General features: G+C 37.4%; 1 protein-coding gene across 1 annotated transcript in view; it reads right to left on the bottom strand.

Moving 5' to 3' along the window:
- The window catches only part of calcrl2 (calcitonin receptor-like 2), a 34771-nt gene extending 9074 nt beyond the window's left edge, over positions 1–25697 (bottom strand). Inside the window, exons 1-5 of the mRNA XM_044351880.1 lie at positions 25578–25697; positions 4004–4061; positions 3671–3839; positions 1262–1369; positions 963–1075 (exon numbers count right to left, since the gene is read on the bottom strand). Coding sequence (XP_044207815.1) covers positions 963–1075; positions 1262–1369; positions 3671–3839; positions 4004–4061; positions 25578–25627 — 498 coding nt within the window. The 5' untranslated portion in view covers positions 25628–25697. The remainder of the gene's footprint in view (positions 1–962; positions 1076–1261; positions 1370–3670; positions 3840–4003; positions 4062–25577) is intronic.
- Positions 25698–26175: the final 478 nt, after the last annotated feature.

Below are 26175 nucleotides of genomic sequence, written 5' to 3'. Positions count from 1 at the left end.
TGGAGGTTTCAAAGAAATCTGATTCAAATTGCTCTGCTGTAACTTAAGCAAAGACTCAGCGTTAGTTTATAGTCTCCAGTGTTCATGCCCAATAGTGGAAGAAATACTCAGATCTTTTACTTAAGTAAAAGTAGTGATACCACAATGAAAAAATACTCAATTACAAGTAAAAGTCCTGCATTCAAAATCATCTTAAGTAAAGTACATACGTATTGTTTGCTAAATGTACTGAAAGTATCAAAAGTAAAAGTACTCATTATATAAAATGAGTGTTATATTTATCATATATGTCTATATTATTAGAAGACTAATACTGATTCATTGATGTGTACATGTAAGCAACATTTTAATGTTGACTAACTTTAACTCCTCATACTGCTGGATAATCTTATCTCTAATAATGTCTATATAATAAACAGATCATATATTTTACATATAAACTATTGATCTGAAAAGTAACTAGTAACTATAGCTGTGAAATAAATGTAGTGGAGTAAAAAGTTACATTCTACCACTGTTCATGCCACTAAGTCCTCACTTCATTTTGTTATGCTCAGCTGTCAAAGCACTTGCAACTTCTGACTATCAGATATCAACATCTGTCACAAAGCCTTCTGGTGTTGTTTCCTGTAGTCGGTTCAGATAACATTTCTGGATCACACCAAAAGAAATGTGCACTGTTGCACTTTGTGTTTGGTCCTTTCACAGTTCACACACTGTAGACTTCAGTTAAAAAAACAAAAAACAAAAGAGCCAAACTACAGGTGGAAACAGGGTGAAGGAATCTCTAAGCATCAGCAACTCGGAGTTCAAACTGGCGCCTCAACAGACAGGATAACTGATTCATCAGATTCAAAGGTGGAAACATGCCAGAGTCTGAATAAACTGTTCCAAACACATCTGATGTGAACAAATTCTTTGAAAACATTCCATACACAAGAGTTTGACTGCACTGTGTTTACCTTGCGTTTTTCTTTGGTGTAGATCTGACACTGTGTGTAGTTGGTCCAGACTCTGTTGCTCTCTGGGTGGTGGAACCACTGGCCGTCAGAATTACATACTTTAGTAACTTTCTCTGTTGAGGACAAAGTTATGATTTACAATTATTTATGTGGCATTATGGTTTTATTTTGTACAAAATATACAATTAAAAGGTCATTGTAATTACCACTTAGAAATCGAGAGACCATTCATTGGTGTTGCTCTGTGATAGCGCGTTTGCTTGTTCTTACATGTGTGAGTGTGTGTGTTAAGGCCTCACCAGAAGGGTCAAAGTCGAGAAAGTATTCAGGACACATCTGCATGACAGTCCCTGGAGGTGTATCCCCCCAGCACAGCCAGCCGTCCCACGTACGGTTACAATACGTACCTGCAGAGGGCAGTAGACATTTAACTTGCAGAGCTTGCCAACACTACACATTAGAGATGTGAGTATGTGTGTGTGTGTGTGTGTGTGTGTGTGTGTGTCTGTGGGGAACCGTAATATTGAAAGAACAGTTTTAATTATGAAGCCTTCTATCTCAAAAATGCATGCCTTGGTCTTTTAACTGAGACTTTAATGTAATTGTGCATACTGCATGTGGAGCCTCTTGATAAGGAGCTAATCAGACAATCCCAAACAAGTGCTGGATGAGAAATAAGAGATGAAAAAGAGCATTATGTAGCCTTTTCTTCCACATCTAGTTTCAGAGTGAGTAGTGAGGTAATGCTTCATGCTTCAAAAGACCGTCTTAGCAGTAAAACTGTTGGTTTAATGTTTCTGTTTTTGTTTTTTTTGTCTCCATCTCTAGTGCAATGAGTTAAGTCACATTATGTTCTCTTACGGTCCTGCATTTTCAGTTGGCGTTATCAGTTTCTGTGGCTGACAGTGTTTGTCTGTTCAGCTGCTGAGGCTACAATATTCTTGCTTATACCAACCACAAAGTTCTTCCTCTGTTCAAATCAAAGATGATTCCTCACGTGTTTCAGCTACTGCATGTTTAGATTAGTAAATGTAAAATATGATGTCCTATATTATATAAACTATGATTTTTCTCAATTATAATGACTTATACATGCAGTAAATGACAATATCACTGTATACCTACAGTACTTATGATGATGATGGTCACTGACAAAGCAAAGAAATAATAGGTTTGGACTGCATTTTCTTCAGGACTACTTATATATCTCTTTTAGTTTTTGCACAATGAACATTTGAGTGTATTGTAATGCATTATCACTCAACACATTAACTATAACAACTGTGTAATGCTGTCAGTGACTCACATGTCAACAGAGAATCATAAAGGTGGGTACCTTTATACATTTTTAATAAAATTCCTGACAGAATGAATCACATAAATTATCTATTCAACATAAACGGTGCACTACACTTGGTAAACTGTGCGCTTTAAGTGTCTCACCACAGCTGGCCCTCACAAAACTTGTCAACAATAGACGGAAACCTGGCGGTACCAGGTTACACAGTGGCATGTTGGGAAGCAGAGCACAAAATAACATTTCAAAGGCAGTGCAGTACTGAGCGGGAGTAACAGGCACTGAGAAAGAGACAAAGGGCAAGTTTCCTTTCTTTCAGACTCACATCCTCCTTTTCTCCCTCTCTCTCTTTTAGTATGTGCACACACTTGATACTGTAATAGACAGAACAACCAGTAATGCTTATATCTAAATCTGCATGTCATAGTGATACTAAATGGTATAATGTTTACCATGTTCACCATCTCATTGTAGCGTGTCAGCATTACCATACAAGCCAAATAGTGCCAAACACAAAGAATAGCTGAGGTCGATGGGAATGTCAAGCACCAAAGTATTGGACACATTTAAAAAAAATGTACCTGCTTCTGGTGCTAGAGGAAAAGTCAAGGATCACCAAAGTTATTGCAATGAAAAAAGAGAGGAGTACCAAATTTAATGCCAATGCATCGTACAGCTTTTAGCAATATACGACTACTAGATTTGCACTAAAGTACATTCTATATTTTAGTATATTATTACCATTGTACATTGTATATTCAGTACATTTCAGAGTTAACATTATAGTCCTATCTTTGGTTTATATTCTCAGTTTACTTATATTTTTATGTGAAATCAAATAGTTATTGAGGTATTTCAGTTTAGACCAAAGTGTTGGACCGACCGATCTGCAGAGCCATGCTGCTAGCATGACTAAAAATGTACACATAGTGGCTTTAAGTTGACATAAACCTTTAATGTGATCAAGTGATTATTGTAGTAAGTATCCTGCTGATGTGGTAAAAGCATTTATGAATTATTCTGAAAACATGCTTTCATAAAGAGTGTTTTTCATTTTTTGCCATGAGGATCATTGACAGATACTTGACCCTTGTCATACTTGACCTGTCTTTTTATTTCTATCTACATTGTAGATCCCAGCACAACAGCAGTGCTATCTAAGGCTATCTAAGCAAAATGAAAATGGATTTATTTTAAAAGAATATCCTATATTTTATTTTTTTTAGTTGTGGTGTAAGTGATTACATTTGCACAGGGAATGATTTTATTAAAACTGTTAAAAATGTGATTGGTGTCTTGTCTGACACTTGCCAGAAACAAAACGTGTTAATACCATTAAGGAGATGACAATCCCAGCTGGATTTGTTTTATCACCTGTGAGTAAACGGAACAATAGGTATAATACTATCACCTTCATCTGTACGTGGTGGATCATGGATTATCTTCAGGTAGCACTCATACTGAGCAGCCAGGATCTGGTGTTGGGATTTTCCTGGTACAGTGGATATGTTACTGAAATTCTCCTGCTGATCCCCCACCGTCTTCTCAACAGTCGACCCCACATCCTCCGACTGGGACACCTGGGTAGTGTAGTCGTCCAAAGATTTAGATACTGTATATTAGAGCTGTTACAACGGGAAAGTTAATCTACAAATAAAGTCAACCCCTCTACATTACATGTAATTTATCTCTGTTGTGTTAGATTCAAATTTTACATTACATTACATCACACAGTTGTACTGACCTCTGTGCCCAGCACCAGTGCAACTATCAGTGCGAGGGTTAGGGTCCTCCACATGTCTCTAACAGGGAAACAAGAACAAGGACAGTGCAGTTATTAGACAGTTTTACACAAAGTTTCTGAGTAATCATGTGATTATATGTGAGAGGCTCTAATTTACGGAAGGCTCTAATTTGTGAGATGCTGTAATTACATGTAATACTTAGAGCCAGCTAATGTATAAAAGCTTTTATCACTGTATTTTACTGTGTAAACAGTATAATTCCATACTAAATAAACAATATGAAAATCTTATATATTCAAATTCAAAATGGAGGTCCATTAAGAAGGGAATCTGCAAATTCCCTACAAATTTGTGAGTGAATGGCTTTACAAGGGTCCTTGTGTATGTTTATTTACAGTATGTGCATTTTCTAATCTATCAGGACAGGAAGGTCATGCTCCAGCAGTCATTCCTCTCCACTGTCCACTCAGGGTCAGAGAAACAGATGTGTGTTTATTATTATTTTTGGGCAAAGGGGCAGCAAGTTCCCTTCAGTGTTTCCTCTATAATGAGCCAACAATGATGAAAGGGATAGTCAGCATAAGGAGACATAAGAGAGAGAGGTGACAGTGGCAGAGTCTGTAAAAACCAATACATGCTACAAAAAGTGTTTGATGATGGGAAACATGATGGGCTTTATTTACCCCTGAAGGAGGAAACCAACCACAATGTGCCTGAATGTTTGGACCTCATGATCAGCTTGAAGTAATATCTTTGGCAGTTAAAATTTCTCATTTTGTTGTCAATCACAATATCAGATGCTTAGTTCTGGGTATAATAAAATGCAGAAATGTGTCATATGTACCACTGTGCATTTTCTTGACATGGCCATGCCTTCATCAGACATTGGAGATGAAGGCAAAGGACAATCTCAGTTTCAAATGTGGTAAGAAATGCTGCTCTCTCGATGAAATTGGTTCTATTGGATTTCAAGTTTATGTTGTTCAGACAAAATGCTGGATGTTCAAACAACAGTCTTCGGAATTGTTTAAGAGCAAAGAAGTTAAACTTAACTTTAAAGAGTGTTTTATTTTTATTTTAGGCAAATGTATAGGCTATGATCATGCATATTGAGAATTTTTCTTAATGAAATGGTGCAGTCATGGTGCAGCCATCAAGGCTTTGAAAATGGATTTATGTTTGATACAGTCAAACTGCTAGGAAAAATGTGGTTGGGGTTTAATTGGTTAAAGACAAGATTGGTAGCCAGTGTGTATGTTAATAGCAGTTACAGTTCAGTACAGCCCATACCAAGAAGTGCTTCTGTCATCCCCAGAATAATGAAAACATTTTGACAGTTGAAAGTATGGGAAAGAGTGAAGAAGACAGGTTAAGGAAAAAAAAAAATGTGGGAAATGTTGTGCGTCAGTGGTGTGAGGGTTTTGGGAACCAGTGCTTTAAATAGACTCAATATGGAAAAACATCTTTCTATCTTTCATTCTTTTTCTTTCTTTCTTTCTTTCTCTCTTTCTTTCTGTCCTTCCTTCTTTCTTTCTTCCTTCCTTCCTTCTGTCTTTTGTTCTACTTGCTGTACCTGCTCACATATAGAAAGACATGCAGGGAATTTAGGGCCCTTATAGTGGGAAAAACAAAACAGCCCAGATTGAATTCAAACAGAACATTTGAATAAAATATGTTTCAGTGAGTATTTAAAGCATAAAGGAATGCATAATGTTCAGTGATTTTGGGAGAGATGTGCAAAGGTTGTACGGAAGTAAGCTCTTTTAACTCACCCCTAACACAAAGTTAATTATTGAAACATTTGCAGTAAATAACTTCTCACTGTTCAAGAGTTTAATATTTATAACCTTTCAGTAACTGCAGTGACTCATGTTTTGATGCGGGAAAGGCACAGAAAGTTCCACTTACGGAAAATATTTTTTTGTCTTCCTTCCACATAACACAAGCTGACCCTGATTGTGCTAGCTGCTGCTGAGGTCTCCGATTGTATTTTTAACAGTCTGTCGCGGTAAAGTAAAAACAAAGCTTCAATACACTGACATGTTTCAAAGTCTGTGTGTTATGCTGTCTTACCAAGATGAGATCAGTAGGCCTATTTCATCTCTGTGCATTCAATCCTGTAGCTCCTGATGTGTTAACAATGGAAGTCGGAGGAAACAGCTAGCCTAGCTCTGCCAAAAGTGCATTTCACAACACTCAACCTGTATTATGTACATCAGTGGAGGCTGGTCCATAGAGGCAGAGGAGGTTGATCCTCCTCTATTTTTTGAGAGGCAAGAGGGAGATCAAAGTATAAAAAAGAATATTTGGTTGAAATAAACCATTACCAAATCTCAGTATTATTTATTATATAAATAAATAAATAAATAAATATATATATATGTATATATAATTTATTATTTTCTCTCTTCTTTGGAAAAAATCCATTATTGAAACTCTGTTTAAAATGCTTCAAAAGTGACACCTGCACGGCAGGAATAGAAAGAGCAGCGTGTGTGAAATGGTGATGGGGGGCAGTGTGGGATAGTGGGGGGGAGTGGGTGACAGAGGAGGACAGGCTCCTGCTGTCCTCTGCAGGGCGGGATCTCTTACATTGATTTAATGTACTTCATTTTTTCCCATGCTAATCTATGATTGGCCAAGACACGTAAAATGACACTCCAAGGGAGGACGTCCTCCCTAACCAATCAACAACCAGAATACAATATTGACATCACGTTGGTCCAATCATAGTTTCCAGATTTCATCTTCAATTCTCTCCACTGTGAGGCACAGTAGCAGCAGTAGATAACAAGCAGTAGATAGTTCCTTCCATTAGCCAACACAACTGTTAGATTGTTGTAGCAGCCCTGAAGGCTATACATCCATGGAAGGACTGTTAAGGACTGTTGTTAAGCTAACGGGAGGATGGATCTGGACTGGGCGGTGCAGCAGTGGTGGGACGCCACCGGTACAGTTCAACCAGGAGAGTTAGCTTGTTTGTCATTGTTGCTAATGATATCAGACTGGTTAACCAGCAGCCACAAAGTTCTGTTAACTAACAAACAAGATGACCAACAGCCACAAATAGATGTTATGACATTGATACTTCATCTCCATGATAGAAAGAAGATGACATCAGATAATGTGAGTCATATACAGCTTCTGTCTCTCTGTCTCTTTGGTCACTCTGATGGTTAAATGTTTCTGTGGCTGTTGTGTGAATTTATCTCCTTAACCAGAATGCAGCAGAGATCATATAATGTGCTGTGGGTAGTTTGCTTGTTGAAGTTACAGTGAGCAGCGTGGACTCACTCATTCTTTTGGAATTGATACAGTTTTTAATTGAGTGGTTGTTGTGTGATTAGTGAATGAGTGTGCAGGAGGTCTGGCTGCTTGTTGTGACAATTTCTTTAGTTCTGTGGCAGGTGGCACCGCGCGGAAAAAGGGGAGGTGCACTAATTAGTGTGGTTTGACAAGATATAAGGCTAACTGAAGGAGGAACGGAGGTTTTTGCTACTGTTGGTTCAGGCCAGTGGATTGAGGGAGGTGCACACCTCAATCCATGCTAGCATGCAGGGAAGGCAGGAGTGCAGGAATGACTGGTAGGCTTAACGCTGTTTTGTGTGTGTATTATACTGCCAGGTTGGAATGTGTGTGTGTGTGTGTCTGTGTGTGTGTGTTTGTGTGACATTTATTGTTTTTGTATATTTCAGACTTGCTTCCCTGCTGGGTTGAAGGCAGCTGGTAGTCAGAAAATAAATGGACGTACCGGGTATTTTAAAAGTTCAGTCATGTAGTTTTTGACATTTAATTAGTATATATTTTAATATTTGTGCAATAAAGTGTTTTTAAGATTGTTAATATTGTTTTCTCCTGCAGAACATCAGTGGCCCACTAGCTGCTCTTGCCGTGGGTTTATTTGTATTATTTGTTTGTTTGTGTTTTTGGGGGGTTTCTTTTCTGTCTAGTCTGCTCTGGCAAGTGAGCTGGTAGCCGGCTAAAAGATATGGGTATTGCCCTTGGGGCGGACTAGTTTTCTTTTTTTCTTATTTTCGTTTGTTTGTTTTAACATCAATCTGCCTGGTGACTTTATTCAGGTTGAATCCCAGTTACGCAGTCAGGGCAGGCTTAAGGTGTGATGTGGTTGTTAGTCGGTTGCAGTGAAGATAATCACGTGTGCCAATTTGGAGTGTGTTAACTCACCTAGTGTGTAGGACTTATTGATTGCGGTGTGCACTGGTGTGTCTTAGTAAAACTCAGCCCCTGCCCTGTTAGTGATAGCTGGGAAGTTAATTAGGAGGAAGTTAAAGTGGGTGAATGTAAAATCTAAATCTGACTGTCTGTAATAAAAATATTTATACTTCCTTTTTTTGTCATTTCTTATGCTAGTGACTTGTAGTGGGTGTTACAGTTCGTTTTTAATCTGAGTCATATATTGAGTAATAAGCTTAAAGTAACTTAACAAACTTAGTTAACAAACTGCTGTAAGTACAAGTCATGGACAGACAGTGTGTCGCTAACAAAGATTTTGAAGAGCGACGATTGAACCAGCATCTAACGGTTCCGAAGCATAGATTGTATAAAAATATGGACGTAGTAACCGTGATTTCACCCGTTGGTTTCTGAAGAGCGGTTTTGAAGCTCAAAGCAAGCCGCTCCAGCCTTCGCCATCTTGGCAATGTGTGACGCTGCCTAACTTTCAGCCAATCAAAAATGGGCAAAGAGGCGGGCCGAATGGCTGAAACAAGCCACCTAGTGGCTGGCGGACCTGTCACTCATTATGCATAACTTTATGGCTTAATAAAATTTAAACGTGTGAGTTATAAAAAATTCACCACTCGTACAGTTGTCATGAAAGGAGAAATTAGTTATAGAGACCAAAACCATTTTTTGTACCAGGCTGTAAACATGTTTATTTCTGCTGTAAAGTTGGGCATTTTAACATGGGGGTCTATGGGGAATGACTCTCTTTTGGAGCCAGCCTCAAGTGGCCATTCAAGGAACTGCAGTTTCTGGCACTTCCACATTGGCCTCATTTTACAGCCCCAGAGGTTGCCGCTTGGTCCGAAGTGACAGTTGCAGGTATGTTTACCTGCTGTGTAATGTGCTGCAGCTGAGCAGCTAATTACCTATGTAGCTGCTAACTGACTTTTCCCCGCTGAATGTTAGTTTTGTGGCTTGTTCAACAAGCTGCAGGACAAGACGCGTGTTCATGTTTCTAAGTTATCATCAAGTTTTTATGATGTGGACACAGACTGTTTCATTCACTACTGTGTTTAAAAGAGGAAGGTATCGTGCCTCATATTGCAATAATTGAGCATTGAATATTCTATATATTAATTCTATATTCTATATTTTATTTAAACATTGGACATCTTAAATGTTGTTTTCATTTAAGACCACAGGCAAGAGTTCCTTGCTGTTCCTTGCCGTAAGTGTGTTACAGAATAAATGGAAAACAAAGTTTTATTTGTCTCCCTCTTCTTTTTTTTTTTGCTGATCCTAAAAATGATCCAATCCATGACTCAAATCTGTGATACGATCCGAACTGTGAGTTTTGTGATCCGTTGCACCCCTACTGTTAACATGTCAGCTTTGTAGACTATATTTTGTATGTTGTGCACATAGATAAGAGTGTGTAAGTCATGTATTTGATACATGCATTAATACTTTCTGATGTGAACCTACACTTTTAAGTCTGTGAATATTTTTAGTATTCAATCTTTTTAGTATTCAGCACTGATCTGTTCCTGTATCACATTATAAGCTTTGTGGTACTTTATATATTTCTGTACACTAAGAGAATACATAGGAAACATGTGTAAATCATGTGATATCTTGTCTGTTTTTGATGAGAACATAAATCTGTTGTCACAATAGAACAATACTATAAATCTGAGAGAAGCAGCCTTTACACCACTCACACAGGAGTTTTTGTTTTTCAAAGCAAATTGATTTATTGGCACATAAAATTGCCCCCACCCCTCCAATTTTATCAGGTGGGGGACAATGATATAGTTTGATGCCGTTTGTTGTAAGATTCCATGTTGGTTGTCCTCCTGTGCTCCCCAATTTTTTGAGTCACCAGCCGCCACTGATGTACATGTTGTATGTGGATAGTTAACATGTAATGTTATCAACTGCACCTGTGATTTTTCCAGCTACTTTATGAAGTACATTTCCTGAAATACCAGAGTGTTCTTTCAAAGCTGAATAGTGTCATTACCTCCACCATGGAGCGGGAACATTGGCTACATTTTTGCTGATTCTGTTGTTCTCTTTTCTTTCTAACAGAAATTAGCTTATTTTTTTTTTTTTGCTAATTTGCATAATTCAATTTAACTGAAGAATATTTTGCTTGAATCCTGATATCCTGAGGATAGTCTGGCTCCAGGAATACCAATCAACTCAATGGCTTGTCTGTTAGGACAGATGAGTAAAGCCTGAGGGGTTCCAGTCCATTCTTTTAATAAGAAAACTGGTTTGTCTGGCAACAGAAGAAAAGCATAACATATTAATCTAGACATCATAATTCCTAATTCCAATAAATTGATAATCCAACAATGATGGTTTAATTTAAAACACAAGTGTTATCTAAACATAGGAATGAGACAATAACTTAACCACTACTGAAACTTAATTAATACCGCAAATAACAAATAAGCTAGTAAAGTGATCACTGCATTTTAAACCTCCAGACAAAGTAATTTCACATATCATATTATACACAGATCAAACTACTGAGGGATGAGGCATCCACATGAGGTCAGTCAGCTTCTTTGTTGCCAGAGGGTTTGCCACAGGTGAGCTGGCTGCCTACGTAGATTCTAAGGCTCCACCCATCCAGGAGGAAGTTAGGCAGGTAGAAGAGGGTTAGAGTGGAAGCTCTATCTCTCTTTTTTCATTCATGACATTACTTACTTCTGTCACTTCAGGTGAACAACGAAGTGCAAGACTTATAAATGCCTTCCAGGACAGCCTGTCTGTTTTAACTAGATCTAATCAAGCGTAAATCAACCCTTCGGAGTGCTGTTTGGTGGACTTTGTTACCTTCACACAGAGCCAAGTGAAGTGTTTCCAGCAAACCAGCTGGTGGCTGTACCTTCACATTTAATGCTTATTGATCTTCTCATCTAACTCTTCACAAAAACGCAAATAAATGTATTTCCCAACATGTTGAACCATTCCTTTAATACCGCTTGGTGCTGCAGCTTCCTCCACCACCCCAAAAAAGGTTATGGTATTGCTGACTCTGCTAAGATCTAATGTTCTTTTTTTTTTCTATTGAGTGAGTAAAGGTCTGAATATTGCATCCCCACATGCACAAACATATATATACTTATCACACACACATATACACAATAAAACAGAACAAGATAAAGATGAAACACATGGTACCTTAAAATTTATGGATGCTGGGTGATTTGCAGCTACACTCGATCTACAGAGCTTTGTAAATTGAGCTCCATATGTTATGAAATTGTAATAGTAAAAAGTAATATTTCATCATTTTTTTCCATTTCTGAAGTGTAGGTACTTCTTGGTCCAGGTATCATCATTTTGGATTTTTGGATTGAATATTGAGCAGGTCTTCGGACATCAAGCCAATTTGTTTTTGTGTTTGAAACCAGAAACAGAAGTCACAGGGGTTTTTCCTTTTTTCATTTTAAACCAAAAACAAAAAACAAAATCACATGATATATTCCTTTTTTGTTTCCCAACAAAAATCAGTGCCTCTTGTTTCCAGCTAGTGTGATTTCTGCAGCTCTATCTCTAATAAGCTACCACCCTTTATTCTGATATAGAATATGTCTTATAAAAATCCTGTACAAACTCTTCTGATTACTTTCCAAGGTGCAACCTGGAATGTGAATGGATTACGGGAAGGCATAAAAAAAAATTAAAATCGTATATCATTTGGGGAAACTGTCCTCTGACATTGTTTTTCTACAGGAACTTCACTTCAAAGCAGGGCAGATAGAATACATTCAGAGGCAATGGGTGGAGGAGGCCTTTGAAGTGGCATTTACCTCTAGGAGTAGGGCTGTGGAAATACTAATTAACGAGAGGATACCATTGTCTCACAACACGTAGATATCTATGGCAGATTCCTAATAGTTAAATGTGAAGTGTTTGGAGAACTCTACACCATTATTAATGTCCACAAATCTCCCACCTCAGATGTCTTTTTAAAGTACAACAGGGATGATCATATTAAGAGGAGACCTAAAAAACATATTAAGTTCTTATGATAGCTCAACCAAAAACAGGAAAATCAATCCACCAAAAAAATTTCTCTCTGTAAATGAACTGCAGGATATGGAGAACTTTACATGATAATACAATAGATAACACATATTTTTCACACCCTCAAAATAGTTATAGTCAAACAGATTACTTATTTATATCTAAGACAGGCCTGGGCAGAGTACTATCAGGTAAAATTAACAACATTATGATATTGGATCATGCTATGGTTATATACATTATATCCCCAAAACAAAATACATTGCCTCATAGGATATGGAGAATGAATAGGAAATATTTAATGGATACTGAATTTTTGAAACATATTGATTTATTTATCCAAACCATTGTAGGTGGGGTAGACGCTCAGAGCAGGCCAGAAAAAGGTATATTTTGGGATGCATTCAAGACATACATAAGAGGGAGCAAAGGGGAAAGCAGAGTACGATAATGTAATAAATAAACTGAGGGAACACATAAATGTTTTCGAAAAAACACAAGATGTCAATAGCAAAACATTAACCAATTTACAGGAATTAAAATGAAAACTGGACAGCTTATTACTCAAGAAAGCTAATGACTTTAGACATAACTCCAACAAACTTAATTATATTTCAGAATTTTTTTGAGAACCTATATACATCAAAAATAAAAGAACATGACTCTCTTCCCTTTCTTAAAATAACTTAATTGGAAATTCTTATCAGTGGAGCAAAAAAGGAACTTAATAAGGACCATACCTGTGCAGAACTCATTTTCTATTAATAATTTTCCTTTAAAAAAAAAGCTCCATCATTTTGGTCAAGCATAAATCCTCTTTTTATAGAAGTCATAAATTCTGCCCCCAAAGAAATCACACACTGCCACAAACAATGTACCAAGCAACTATTTCTGTAATACCGAAGCCAGGCAGAGATTGTGATTAGTTTAATCAACTCTGATAAAAAAAATATTACTAAAGCCATAAATAACAGACTAGCACAAGTCTTACCAATATTATCCATCACAATCAAAACATGTTTATACAAAACAGAGATCAAAAAACAATATTAGAATGTGTCTGTCTTTAATATAGTATGCAAAGAAGTATAAGAAAGATTTAACACTAATGACGGTTGACGCAGAAAAAGTTTTCGACCGACTTGAATGGCCTTATCTGTATAAAGTGCTAGAGGTTTATGATTTTCCAGTGAAGTTCATTAATATGATAAAAACAGTCTAAAAAAGGCACATATATATTTACAAATGGAATTCTTTCCCTTAAAAGTGCAATGTATAGGAGTTAGTGGCATCTAGTGGAACGGACTTGGCAGAAATGGAATATAATAAGTGCAAGTATGTTTTAATTACTATATAATCATCTGAAAATTAAAAATGATACCTCGGTACCTTCACTTCAGGAACTAAAGAATAAATATGAATATATAAAAGACATAGAATTTTTAAGTATATGTAATTGAAAAACTGGGTAACAGAAAACTTCACCTCACAAATAGAGTTTCAACTGAGATAGGGGAAATTCTAAATAAAAGGGATAAAAAGAGATGATAAGTAGGTGCTGTATACAATATTCTTACCAAAGCTGAGGGCAATGAAGAATTGATACAAAACATATACAACAAATTGAATAAAGATCTTAGTATGGTAGATGCAAATAAAATAAAGACCTAATGTTCATATATGTTTATAGTTATCTCTTAATTCTGTATAATGCAGTTCAATTGTTATGCTGTTTGGATTCGCAAAAAGCACAGCCTTCTTCACCAAATCCAACCTTCTAACCATGTACAATGGACTGCCTGAATGGATCTCTTAAAGTAACTGACAGAAGTGATAAAGTGACCAAGTTTCTGTGTCAGAGAACCAGAAAGTTGTTACTCTTGCTGCTCTTGCTGACAGATCTGATATGTAATGCCCCTTGGCATTAGACTACCTCGACTACTAATATTAAGTGTCAGCATAGACATTTCACATTTGGCTTTCTGTCTCTCCCTCTTTCTTTCTCTCTCTCTCTCACACACACACACTTGATTCATATGTATACAATGCATTAATGCTATTCTAAATCCACTGTATCAGAAATCACAAACCTGGCATAGTATGCTGAGCCATATTTGTACTGTCTGTCATCTGAACTTAACACTACAACAAGCCAAACCAGCACATATATCACCCTCAACCTGGACCCTGCCTTGTGCAATAAGGCCTTAGATCTGATCTTTAAATCATTTCCTTCCAGCGAAAGACAACACAACCCTTCTGTGACTTGTAACACAACACCAAAACACATGTATGAATCCAGGTAAAAGCTAAGCTAATCCACAAGTCATCAACATTTTGTATATGTGTTCCCATCTTTGGTGCTTAGCACAAATTGCTGACCTCTTTTCCCTTGGACTGCAATTTGAATTTCTGTAGACGACAACCTTACACAGAGACACACACAAACACCCACAAACATTCATTTATAATTACAATTTCCATTCAATAGGAACCAAACAATGAATGCCTTTCTATCTGTTATGTACACATTTGCCTTGAGCAATGTATTGTTCTCGATTAGGACTTTGTAAATTCAAGGACACACAAACTCACACATTAGAATACCTTGGCAGTGCTCGCTGTAATACCATTGTCACCAATGGACACTGTGTACAATCTATCTATGAACTGCAGCCAAGCAGTTTGGTCTGTCTTTGTTTTCTGGTTACAAAAGGCTGATACATTTGTCACTTCCTTTGTCCCTGTCTGTTTGTCTTTTATTTTGTCCAGGGTCATCACCTCGAATTATTCATCCAGGTGATCGGGAGCATAAAACACTGACAATATCAAGTGGAGAGGATGCAGACACACACATTTTAAAATGCACAAACTCTTCTCCTCTGTTTTTTTCTCTCCTATGCCGTTGTCTGTCAACCTCTATCTCATTCCCTCAGTCTCCTGTTGAGTCTGTATGTGTCCTTTATGCTGCCCAGAACCTCTAGGAATATATCAGGATTCTGGGAGATTGTCTTGTTGGTGAGCTCAGCTCTGGAAAGTGTTGAAGACAAAAACACCAAAATCACTCATGAGTCAATTACCCATACGGCTGTTGTTTCTGTCTTTCTTCTGTAGCCAGTATAATAAGAAATCAGCTGATATATCCAGGATTACTTTAAAGTATAGGTCCAATGATCTTCAATATTTTTCTTAATATCAAGAAATGTTAAGTATTGTCTGGTGTGGCTTATTCCTCTCTACCATAGATCTCCATTGTTGTCCAATAACTATAAAAACACATCAAACAAGCATGATTCTTCATTCTGATGAGCATGGGCACTATAGTTTATTTTATGTCAACCATACATAGCCCTGCTGCTGGAAATACTCTCCAGAGCACCAAATGCATATTAATCCGCCACTGAAAATAGTCCCCAAAAAATGCAGTATTTACTCCTGTTTGAGTAACGTTGATAATGACAGTGCCCAGCTGTTTTAGGAAATTACTTTGCCTTTTTTAAAAGTGAAAAGTGAAAGTATATATATTTGTAACTTGCTTTTAAAGACTTGAGTGGGAATGAACTTGGGGCTGAGAGCCACAGACAGGCTGAGGAAAACGGAGAGTATTGAGAGACAAACTCTCAACACAGGTTTTGGTCTTTTCATGGAATTTGTCGACAATAAGAAAAATGTATAACGTATTTTGCAAACAGGGAATGGTTTGTAGTATTTTCTCTTACATTTTCTGTTAATCGTTTTACAAATCCCCAACACATCATTTAGTTGTGTTGGAGATACTACCAGTTAACTTTCTGGTTAATTATTCTTTTATTACTATTTAAGTATAATAGCACCATAGCCAATGATCTACAAGTAAAGCATGAGTAATTCTTTTGTCTATATTAGTTGGTTGATCTCCTAGTAGCTTAGTGTATTCCTTTAAAGGAGTCCTGATTTCTATCTACAGTATGATGTTTAAATGTCTGAGAGCGGTCATTATCAAACTGGAATGTTTGGTTTGTTTTTCTGGTAACAGCTGCAGAAACATCACTGAGCAGTACACCACGTGTAGGAGACACAAAACTCATAATGAAACAATAGAATAGAAAGGAAAGTGTCAGACAAAAATCAGTTATTGAACTGTCAGTTCATCTGAACAAATTGGAAACACCATTACTTGTTTTGTTTTTATGTCACACTTAAACACATGCAAAATTGCCTCATGGTATCAGCTACTGGTAGCTATAATCGTAAAAATATTAACATGAGAGTTAGCCTTCAAAAACCCACATCAGCCCCTATAATTACAGTCTTCGGTGTTATACAAACTGTGAAAGCTATTGCCAGGTGCTGAATCCAACCGCTGAGGTATGGCGAGTGCTGGAAGAGCTGCAGCAGTAGCGTCTCTTGGCAACCAAAGCGCTCAAGGTAAGTGATGTTTCTAATGAATGTGTCCTTTTTGTGCATGAATCACAGACCTTAGTTTTGCAAGCATACACAACACTGAAAAAACCCTCACAATTAGTGTACAAACATTATCAAATGAATGGTCTAAACTTCTTCTTCACAAGGACTTATGGCAAAGAAGAGGAAATTCTGAAACAATTAATAAGTGATTAAATGTCTGTCTCTGTAATGGAAAGAGGAGGGAGTGTTTGAGCCTTGGAGTCTTTTACTTTATATTTAGAAAAATTCCAAAGGAGACAAACCACGACAGAGGAAATTAAACACACATTTCCTGAGCCAAACGTTCATACGATTTATTGAGATCATACACAGGACAGGCCAATGCCAACAGTATTATAGGGTGACTCGGATTTGCCTATATGACGGTGAGATGCAGAGGGATTTATTTTATATTTTCTAGGATTTACTTCTTATTGGTTGATAAGCTATGAGGTTCAACATGAAGAATGTTTATTTGTGGTAACAATATGTTATCACAAATTTTGTGATAACATATTTATCTGATAAAATAGGAACTGTGCTTCTCAATAGTTCATCCTGAGGCACATTAGGACATAGTCTGACAGACTATAGCCACTCCTGGCAGCACACAACAAAGTGGGAGAACAATATCAATAATTTAGAAATAGCTTTCCTGACTAGGAGATATCTAACAACAATCATGAATGTTGCTTTGGCTGGCGTTCCACTCTTTCATCTCTTTCCAGTGTTTAAATATCATCAGTCTGTTAGTCAGTCAGTTATTTACCTATACCCACTATAATTTTTTCACTTTCTCTCAACCTTGCCTCTCCCTCTAAATAAATTTGTAATTTCCTACATTTCCCAGAATGCCTTTGGACAACATCCAAAGAATGGTTACTTATCATTTAGCAGTATGATGTACAGTGTATGTACATGGGCACAGTACTAGTGATTGTAACAGCAGAACAAGACTTTCCAGTGGGGGGAAATGTGAGAGACATAAGACGGCATGCCTCATTGCCTCCTTGCATTCTGGTCTTTTGAGGTAACTGTTGGTTGGTATCAGAAATACTGTACAGTAGGTATCTCTGCATATATCACTCATTACTGCAGATGTTAAATGTCTTCGCAAAATGGTTGATTGCTCTTAGGCTAAATCTTAAGGTGCTGACAAAAAAACCTGTTTTAGATCATTGAAACACTTTTTATCAAATTTCACTGTATTTGCTAAAAATATCTTATGTTATCTATGTTTGCGTAGAATCCGCCAGAATGGGGAAAAAACGGAAATGTATGGTTTTAGAGTAAATTTTCTATCTATCTTTAGTGTACATTAATGTCATTTATACTTTTTTGAATCCTAATCTTCTTGATCCGATTTGTTTGAGAAACACTCCACATCCTTAAACCTCGCTGTGAGAGTAACACTGCTCTCATGGGATCACGGGTCATCAAATGGGATGATGGGAAATATTGTTGTTTTGCTACACCAGATTTAGGTTTATTGGCCCTTGCACCCAGTTAAATGAACTGCAGATGTTGTGTGACGTAAAACAGAGTTTTGTTCCGACCCCTGAGGTCATTACTGCCTGAGGTATGAGCAGCAGTAATTTAAAAGACAGCCTTTATTACTAAAAATAAACTATTAATGCATATGTTACCATTGAGAAATGTACATTTGTCTTAACACATGCAGTGATTGCTTTTGGGAAGTATTGCAATTAATTTGAGAAAATCCAGACACACTCTCTCAAAGAACCAAGGATATAACACATGCTTAAAGAGGAACATAATAAAAAGCTACACTGAAAAAACAAATAAATACAGTGAAGCTTAAAAGGACAACCTTTACAGCAAACAACTAACTGGAATTCATCTGCTGCAAGAGAGAAAAAGATTATGTTCTTTTAAGATACCAAAAACAAACACCACTCAAAGAACAACTACAGAGTGTGGCGCTACAGATGGGAGTGTTCAACAGAGATAAGATAAAATACCAGAAACATAACACCAGGCTGAAACCAGAGGGACTAAATATACACAGCCAATTTCTCCAGAGCTGATCAAGTCTGAGAAACAGTGCATTACTTAGTCTGTTTGAATGGTGATGCAGTGAAAGATTTGGTAAATTATAATCTCCAGGCATTTATTATGATATGGTAAATAGCCGTTGCTGTGAGGAAAAGTACATTATGTTTCAACAGAACTGCAACCACAAGCTCCAACAATTACTTTCATTATCCATTAATCTGCCGATTATTCTCTCAATTAATCTATAAATCATTCATTCTACAGTATGCCAGAAAATAGTGAAAAATCATCATCATCATTGTCGTCAAATTGCTTGTTTTGGCCGACCAACGGTTCAAAACTGATAGATATATATTCGATTTGCATATGAAAAGAAAATATTTGGCGTTTTTGCTTGAAAAATTACTAAAGTGATAAATCAATTATCAAACTACAATGTATACTATTAGGGGTGCAATAAAGGGGGGGGGGGCTTTATTATGTTTCAAATAAACTAGACACTGCTTTTTTCATAATGGGACACCAGCCAAAAAGGTTAGTTTGGCTAATTAATCTTTAACAATTTGTGGTATATTATATAACCTTATCCTGTTTTTTAATGTAAAATCTGAAAAGTAACTAGCTACTATAGTTATCAAATAAATGGAAATGTATAACATTTCCCTGTGAAATAAAGTAGAGTAGAAGTAAATGTAAATGATCAAGTACAGTACTTAAGTAATTATACTTGTAATCCACCACTGTATACTATAAATTCACCTCATTCAGATGTTTGTTCCTCCATCTCCCTTTCAATGTTAATTTCATCTTAAATTTCTGATGAGAAAGCAGCTAAATACAATTATATGAGCTTATTCAGTTACATCTTTCTTTACTGAGTCTGTGAAAAATACTCACTGTGTGACATGTTTTTCATTTAGTTCATCAGAGTCTGTGTAAGATTAAGGACTGAATTTCCAATGTTATAGTTTTCTCTGGTTCCTCCTAATAAGCTGCTCCAGTTGACCGTCTTATAGGTCAAACTGTCAGAGCTCCTTCTTGTAGCTATACCAGGGACCAGATAAGTGTGTGTGTGTCTGTTGGTGCATGTCTGTGTGTATCTGCTCACACATTATTCCTACTTATTTATATTCCAGCAGGGGATCCGGAGAACCGCGGAGAAGCAACACAAACCCCAGGAGAGTGTGTGTATGTATGTCTGTATGTGAGACGAGGCAGAGGAAGGATAAAGGTTGAGGAGGACGCTATTATCTTCCTCTGTCATCCTGCAACCACTTCCTCTCTTCACTCCCCTCTCCTCTTCTAAACAGCCCAACAGGTTAAAAATAAGCCATTGTTATGAGTATACAAAGGGACATGGGAGGGGCTTTCATATTGAGGGGACACGGTGAACATTCTTATAGCTTTTTAATGCAAAAACACAAAGTCTCTGTTAGACATTGAAAGGTGAGGAATTTCATTATCACCAAATCAAGTCAAAAATCTTAATTCTAAAGATGGTGCTGCGGACTGTCTGCATCAAAGTCACAGAAATCATAGCAATCACCAGCACTGAAATAGAGTAAGATCGCCCAAAAGTTTCTGATGCTCAAAAGACATCAACATGAAACTAAATAAGCACCTATCTTTCAAACTTCAAGTTAAAATCTTGTTTTGCGGCTACAGATGTCATCATATTTTCAAAGTCTACGTGATAACTGATGGAGAATAAGTGCTGTAAAATAGACAATTCTCAAAGCAGACATTTTGACTTGACATAACAGCAAATGGAATTCAGCGATTGTTAAGGATGTTTCACGCATCAAAACATCTGCTGTGAGAAAGGTCTGCAAGCAAGAATCACAACATATCATACAATAATACTACAGGTTATGCTTAGACATAAAGCGAAGTAAAATATGGCCTCCTTTATCTCTGGTGGCTTTCAGCACTAGAAAAATAATCAGGAAAGCCAGTGTGACCGCACATGACTAGATGTGAAGATACCAGTTGACACAACAGACACCATATAGTGCGTAGCACAGTGCAAACCTCTGCTAGTGCTTAGAGGGAGAAGTTTACAGGCATCTGGATATGGTTTGCTTGAAGTCGTCTCTCTATCATGTCAGGCAGCAAAGGAAAAAATGACCTGCAGGATGAAAGTCAAGTCATCCATAGACCCAAAGCTGTGTGGACTTTGGATTCTTTCTCGACGCTACAAAATTATTTCAACATTTTGTCTGACCTGAGCTCTAGATTCTCATTACTCCATTAATTATGTTAACATCATGGCTTGTTAAGCTGCATTAATGGCCAATAGGGAGAAGACAAAACTAAAGGAAGTAGATAAACAGCACTGTTATGTCTTTATGAACTTGTGATATCTAAGGTTTCAGTATACGTGAACAAACTAGTTTGTACAAATTGTCATCTGAAATTGTCTAAAATAGCTTGTACCAGTTTCAAATGCTCTTTTATATTTCTTTGTGGTCTAGACATAATGAATTGCAGAAATGGGGATAATAACAATATCTGTAGATTCAAGTGACAAGGCTGTCTAGTGGCCATATTTATGAGAGAAAAAAAAGGAAATAGGGCGGCTGTTCATTTCCTGTTTCACAACCATGAGTCAACATTGTTTTCTTTATTTCACCATGACCATGATCGTCCCCTAATAAAGAAGAAGGTCTGCTAACTTTAACAAAGTACTTATTCTAACCCAGACCATTATCTTGCCCTAAACTTAACCAAGTCCTTTTTGTGGCTAAACCTAAGCAAACCTAAACCATAGCATTGTCACATTAAACATTTTTTTTCCGATAAGGAGCGTCAGATCAGAACACTTATCTTAATGTGTCATACTGGAGTGCATGAACCAACAACATATTTTGTTGTTTAACTTGACTTGACTTGAGGTGCAAGTGTTCGGACAGTCTCACCTCAGAAGAGATCATGGTGTTGCACTCGGTTGTACGCACAGAATAAACATTGCTTTTTCGCTAAATCAGCTGCCTATTACTACTGGAAAAAGGGTTGACGAGAGCCACGAGACTCATACAGCACATGTGCTGTAAGCCATGAGGTGAAAGAGGCTAAAAATGTCCTAGAAAGTTGGGTGATAATTCTCTGTAGGTTCATCATGATGGTCGACCCCTTTCACATTACACATATTTGTAACTGAATCCATGTAAATATTGAAAATATTTAATAATGCGTTTTTAAGAGCAACTGCTTTGAAATACAACACAGATATAAAACAAACAGAGAGTTCTAACCAACTATGTAGCACAGTGAGAACCAACAACCAGTCTGTTATGCAATGACCACAAGCAGGTTCAGTTACAGGGTGCTTGAACCTGCAGGCAGGGGGTGACTGAAAAGAGGGATGCACTGCGCTTTTAAAGAACAAATGTTTTGAATGCAGTCTCAAAGTTAAACTTTGGTATATGAGTTGATCTGCACACAATATATTGTTACTTTTCTGTACATCCTGCCTCACGGTCTGGGGCTCCATACCCATTTTCCACCATGAGTGATTGCACATTTTCTGTCCAGCCCACAGTGTTTCTGGTGAACTTCTGTGGAAAGTAGACTCTTAACACTGTCTGAGCCTGTAAATAACTTACGAGAGCCAGCACACTAGCAGCACCAGGATTTACAGCAACCAAGCTGTCCATGTATGAGTGATGACGGACTTGGTTATTTTCCCATAGCTGGACCCCAAAATAGCTCCTCCATCTTGGAGCTATGCCATGCTGTGTCTTTTTTTTTTTTCTATTTGCATGTTTTGTCCCTGGGGCTGTAAATGTAGAACAGGCAGTTTACAACAGAGAATAGACTGAGGCACTCTTCCCAAGACATGACCACCTTCCCATATCCTTAACTCCTCTATCCAACCAACGCAAGCTTTCCCACCTGACTGCCAATGCCTGTAGGCTGTGCTGAGAGAGAAGAAGTTCATCACCAACACAACAGTAACCATGTCAGGTCTCCCCTACCTATCAATCAGTGTGGGAGCCAGCATGCCCTGACACAGTTCTAAGATATGGTCAGCCTGACACCACATTCACCACTGAAGCATCTACTCTGTTTCTTTTACTATCCCATTTCTCATTTCACATCACTGAGGTCTTTCCTTAGTTTTCCCCTGAGAGTAAACAAATTCTGTCTTTTTCGTCTCTAGCTCTCTTTCTCAACTTACACAAATAAACACAATCACAAAAAACTTTTCATCAGTACGATGGTTTTCATTATTAAAGCAGTCTTGAATACCTTAAGGGAGCACTCAAGTACGAATATTTATAGCTTTATAACATAAAATGAACATGGAGAGGTTGGTATTGTTCATTAATACCATTAACACAAACATGTGATGAGAGTTCTGGCTTTAAATCCTCAATGTGCAACTTGTATTTGGTCTATTGCAATTCTAGTGGAGTCTTATCATTTGCTATCATGCAAAATGACAAGAAATCTTTGCCCCTACAGCCCCTGCAACTATTATTTACATACAGCATACAACCCTGACATGCCAGTTATCCTCCACTAAGCCTAAAATAAGAACAAGTTTTTTTCAGGTACTTGGAGGGGGGGACTTGTTGGCTTGTTTGTGTTATGAAAGAGGGGAGGACGGGGGAGCGAGTGGGGGATTGGGACCAAAGTAGCAGCTAAAACACCTATTAATACACTGATAGCTGCCTGGCAAGAGCAGGCTGTTCCAGCCAAAGACACACTGGGACACTGGAGGGGTGGGTAAGGGTGACAGTTTCCCATGGACAGATGCATGGTCAGACTGCAGAGTCTAGGAATCATTCTAAGGAACTCAAAAGTCAAGTAAGGTGCTGGTCTGAGATCAATGTCTTGGGTGTGAGGATCACAACTTGGCAACAGAAGGTGGAGGGACTCAAGGGTATTCCTGTAGACACTCCACTCCAATGGAGCCAATTATAGATCAAAATACACAAAGCACACATGGAAATAGCCTGTGCTGGTGAAATAAAAGCTGCCTACCAAATCTTGCAGAGGCAAGTACATGGCTGGGTGTGGGGGGGATATACAGAATGGATATACAGAAATGTATAATGTAATAAAGAATAGATATACAAATAAACAGTATAGTGTTTCATGTTGCTTGTTGGATGTAGTACAGCAAGAAAAATGAAATTACCTGTGAGGGAGCACAACTCCGCAGAGTTCACTAGTGACCGCTTAAGTGCATACATGTAAAAGTTAATGAAAATTAGCCAGGAGAAATGCAAATTCTTGGAGAAAATAACAAATCACTTGTCAGTGCATCCAGCTTACTGGGAACAGGTATATGGTAGCTAGGGACGAGAGGATATAAGATTTTACCTTAAATCAGGATAAAACACTCAAGATATTTTAACTGTGGTGAATTTCCATTATTGGGATAATCACGAATATCCTCACATGAGCATGACTATCCTCATGAGTGTCTTGAAAAAGCTGTCTAGCTCATTAATGTTCAGTCCTATTGATTTCCTGAATTATTTTGAATTGACATTTGCCACAATGGGAGAGCCTGCATCTTTCCAGTCATTTGGCACCATGGCTGAAGGCACAGATTGTGAATGCTTGGATCTCAGCTGGATAGCTAGATTCTTTTTATTAATGGATTTTTTTTTTCTCTCATTGTGATTATCTACTGGGTGTTGACAAGAGAGTCTGAATCTGTCCTTGTTTGTTTTTCACTAAAAAGGATGTTCACAAAAAAAAAAGATATGTGTCCTATGATGCAATAAAAATGAGTTTCTTAACAAAATATAAGGTAAAGTCATTCAAGTATGTTTTAGTACCATTTTAAGAGTTTTAAGCATATTTTGATGATTGTTGGGATAATATCGTTAATCGCAAAAAGGATGTCAAAAAACTGGATGTCAAATAGAAGAGATACTCTGCCAGTGGAATCAAGCTTCCTTGTTTGATTTCCACTTTTTGGTTTGTTCATCAAACTGCATGAGTCTGAAGTGAGTTAAGTTTTAGCATCTTTTTGATTGTGTATCATTTTAAATGGTTTCAATGGTCATTAATATTTAGGTTTCATTTATCTACATTTTCTAAAATATTGCATCTAAGTTTACACAAAAACTCAAACTCTTCAAACACACCTGCATTAAGAGCTGCTGTATTACAAACTCATTACAGGTGACTGAACCTCAAACGATGCTAATGACAGGAAACACTATAAGCTGCCGGTAAATGACTAAACCACTGCAATATGCCAGTCTTTACGGTCACATATCAGTCACTTTTAACTCTATGTTGACTTACTGTGGGCTTATGTTTTTGTTGGCCAAGGACTCATCGGCCATCTGCTGTGTTTCAAAGCATGTGCAGAGAATTTCACTGCCACTCTATTCTATTCTATTTCTATTTCTATTCATATGCTACTTAGAATTGCAACTGTAGAAGCAGGCAACAAGCCAGCTCAGGGTGTGACCTTCCCTCAACCTGCATTCATCCTCTATGATATACTTTACAACACCATCAGAAAAAACACAGTTATAGTTTGTCTGTGGCAGTCAGTGGTTTTGTGGTGATAAGCCAACTCAGTCAACTCAGTCTGATCTTGGGGGCTCAACTGTGAATTTGTAGATATCCTAACGCACTGAATGTTGTGTTGCACTTTGTTCTATGCTTTCACTACACATTTCCTATAATATTCTTACAGTCAATTAACTTTTCTTGTGTTATTTAGTATTAGTAGTTATTATATATGGCCTTAGTATCATTATTTTATTGACCGTTGCATCGCCATAGTTCTTTCACATAACGGTAAAACTGCATCATCTCCTCATTTCACACGACCACATTCAAATGAAGTTTCATACAGCCACTGCAATAAGTGACGCTTGCACTATTAAAAGTATTTAACAGAGAGAAAAACAGAGAGCTGTTGCTCACCTTTGCTTTGAGTGAGCTGTCAAACCGACTTTTCCTTCATATATCTCCATGCTTGCATGATCCGCGCAGAGAAGTGTCTCATGCTGCCCTGCTGTCAACACTGAGCGACCCACAGCTGAAGCCGGGCACGTTCACTAATACACATCTTCCTGTTATCACTTTCAAAATAAAGTGCTCACATGGGAATGTTTTGTCTGGAATAATACAAAAGTGGTAAACTGATAGAAATGAGACCAGGGTCCCCCATCTGATGAGGCTTTTGCTTTAGACGTTTTATTATAGAACTATATGAAACCCATGACCAAAATGGTCATACATTCTGTCATTGTGTTAATTATGGGGGGACCCTGGATCCCACTTTGAGGGCAACTGTAGTAAAGAACTAAAGTGAAGTTTAGGGACTATTTCACAGCTCTATTCATGTGTGGTTGAAGGATTTCTATTAGAATTTTTGACTTTATTTTTGCATTGAAAGAGTTTATGGAAATGTTATATTAAACTTTTTTTAAAATAAATACAGTTAGAGTGACACCTATCACACTGCAGATATATTTCTCAAATGTCTGATTTAATTCCCAAACAACTAGCAAGCAGCATT

Source organism: Thunnus albacares, chromosome 5, assembly GCF_914725855.1.
Source record: "Thunnus albacares chromosome 5, fThuAlb1.1, whole genome shotgun sequence".
Lineage (NCBI taxonomy): Eukaryota > Metazoa > Chordata > Actinopteri > Scombriformes > Scombridae > Thunnus > Thunnus albacares.
This window is presented reverse-complemented; position numbering and strand designations above follow the sequence as displayed.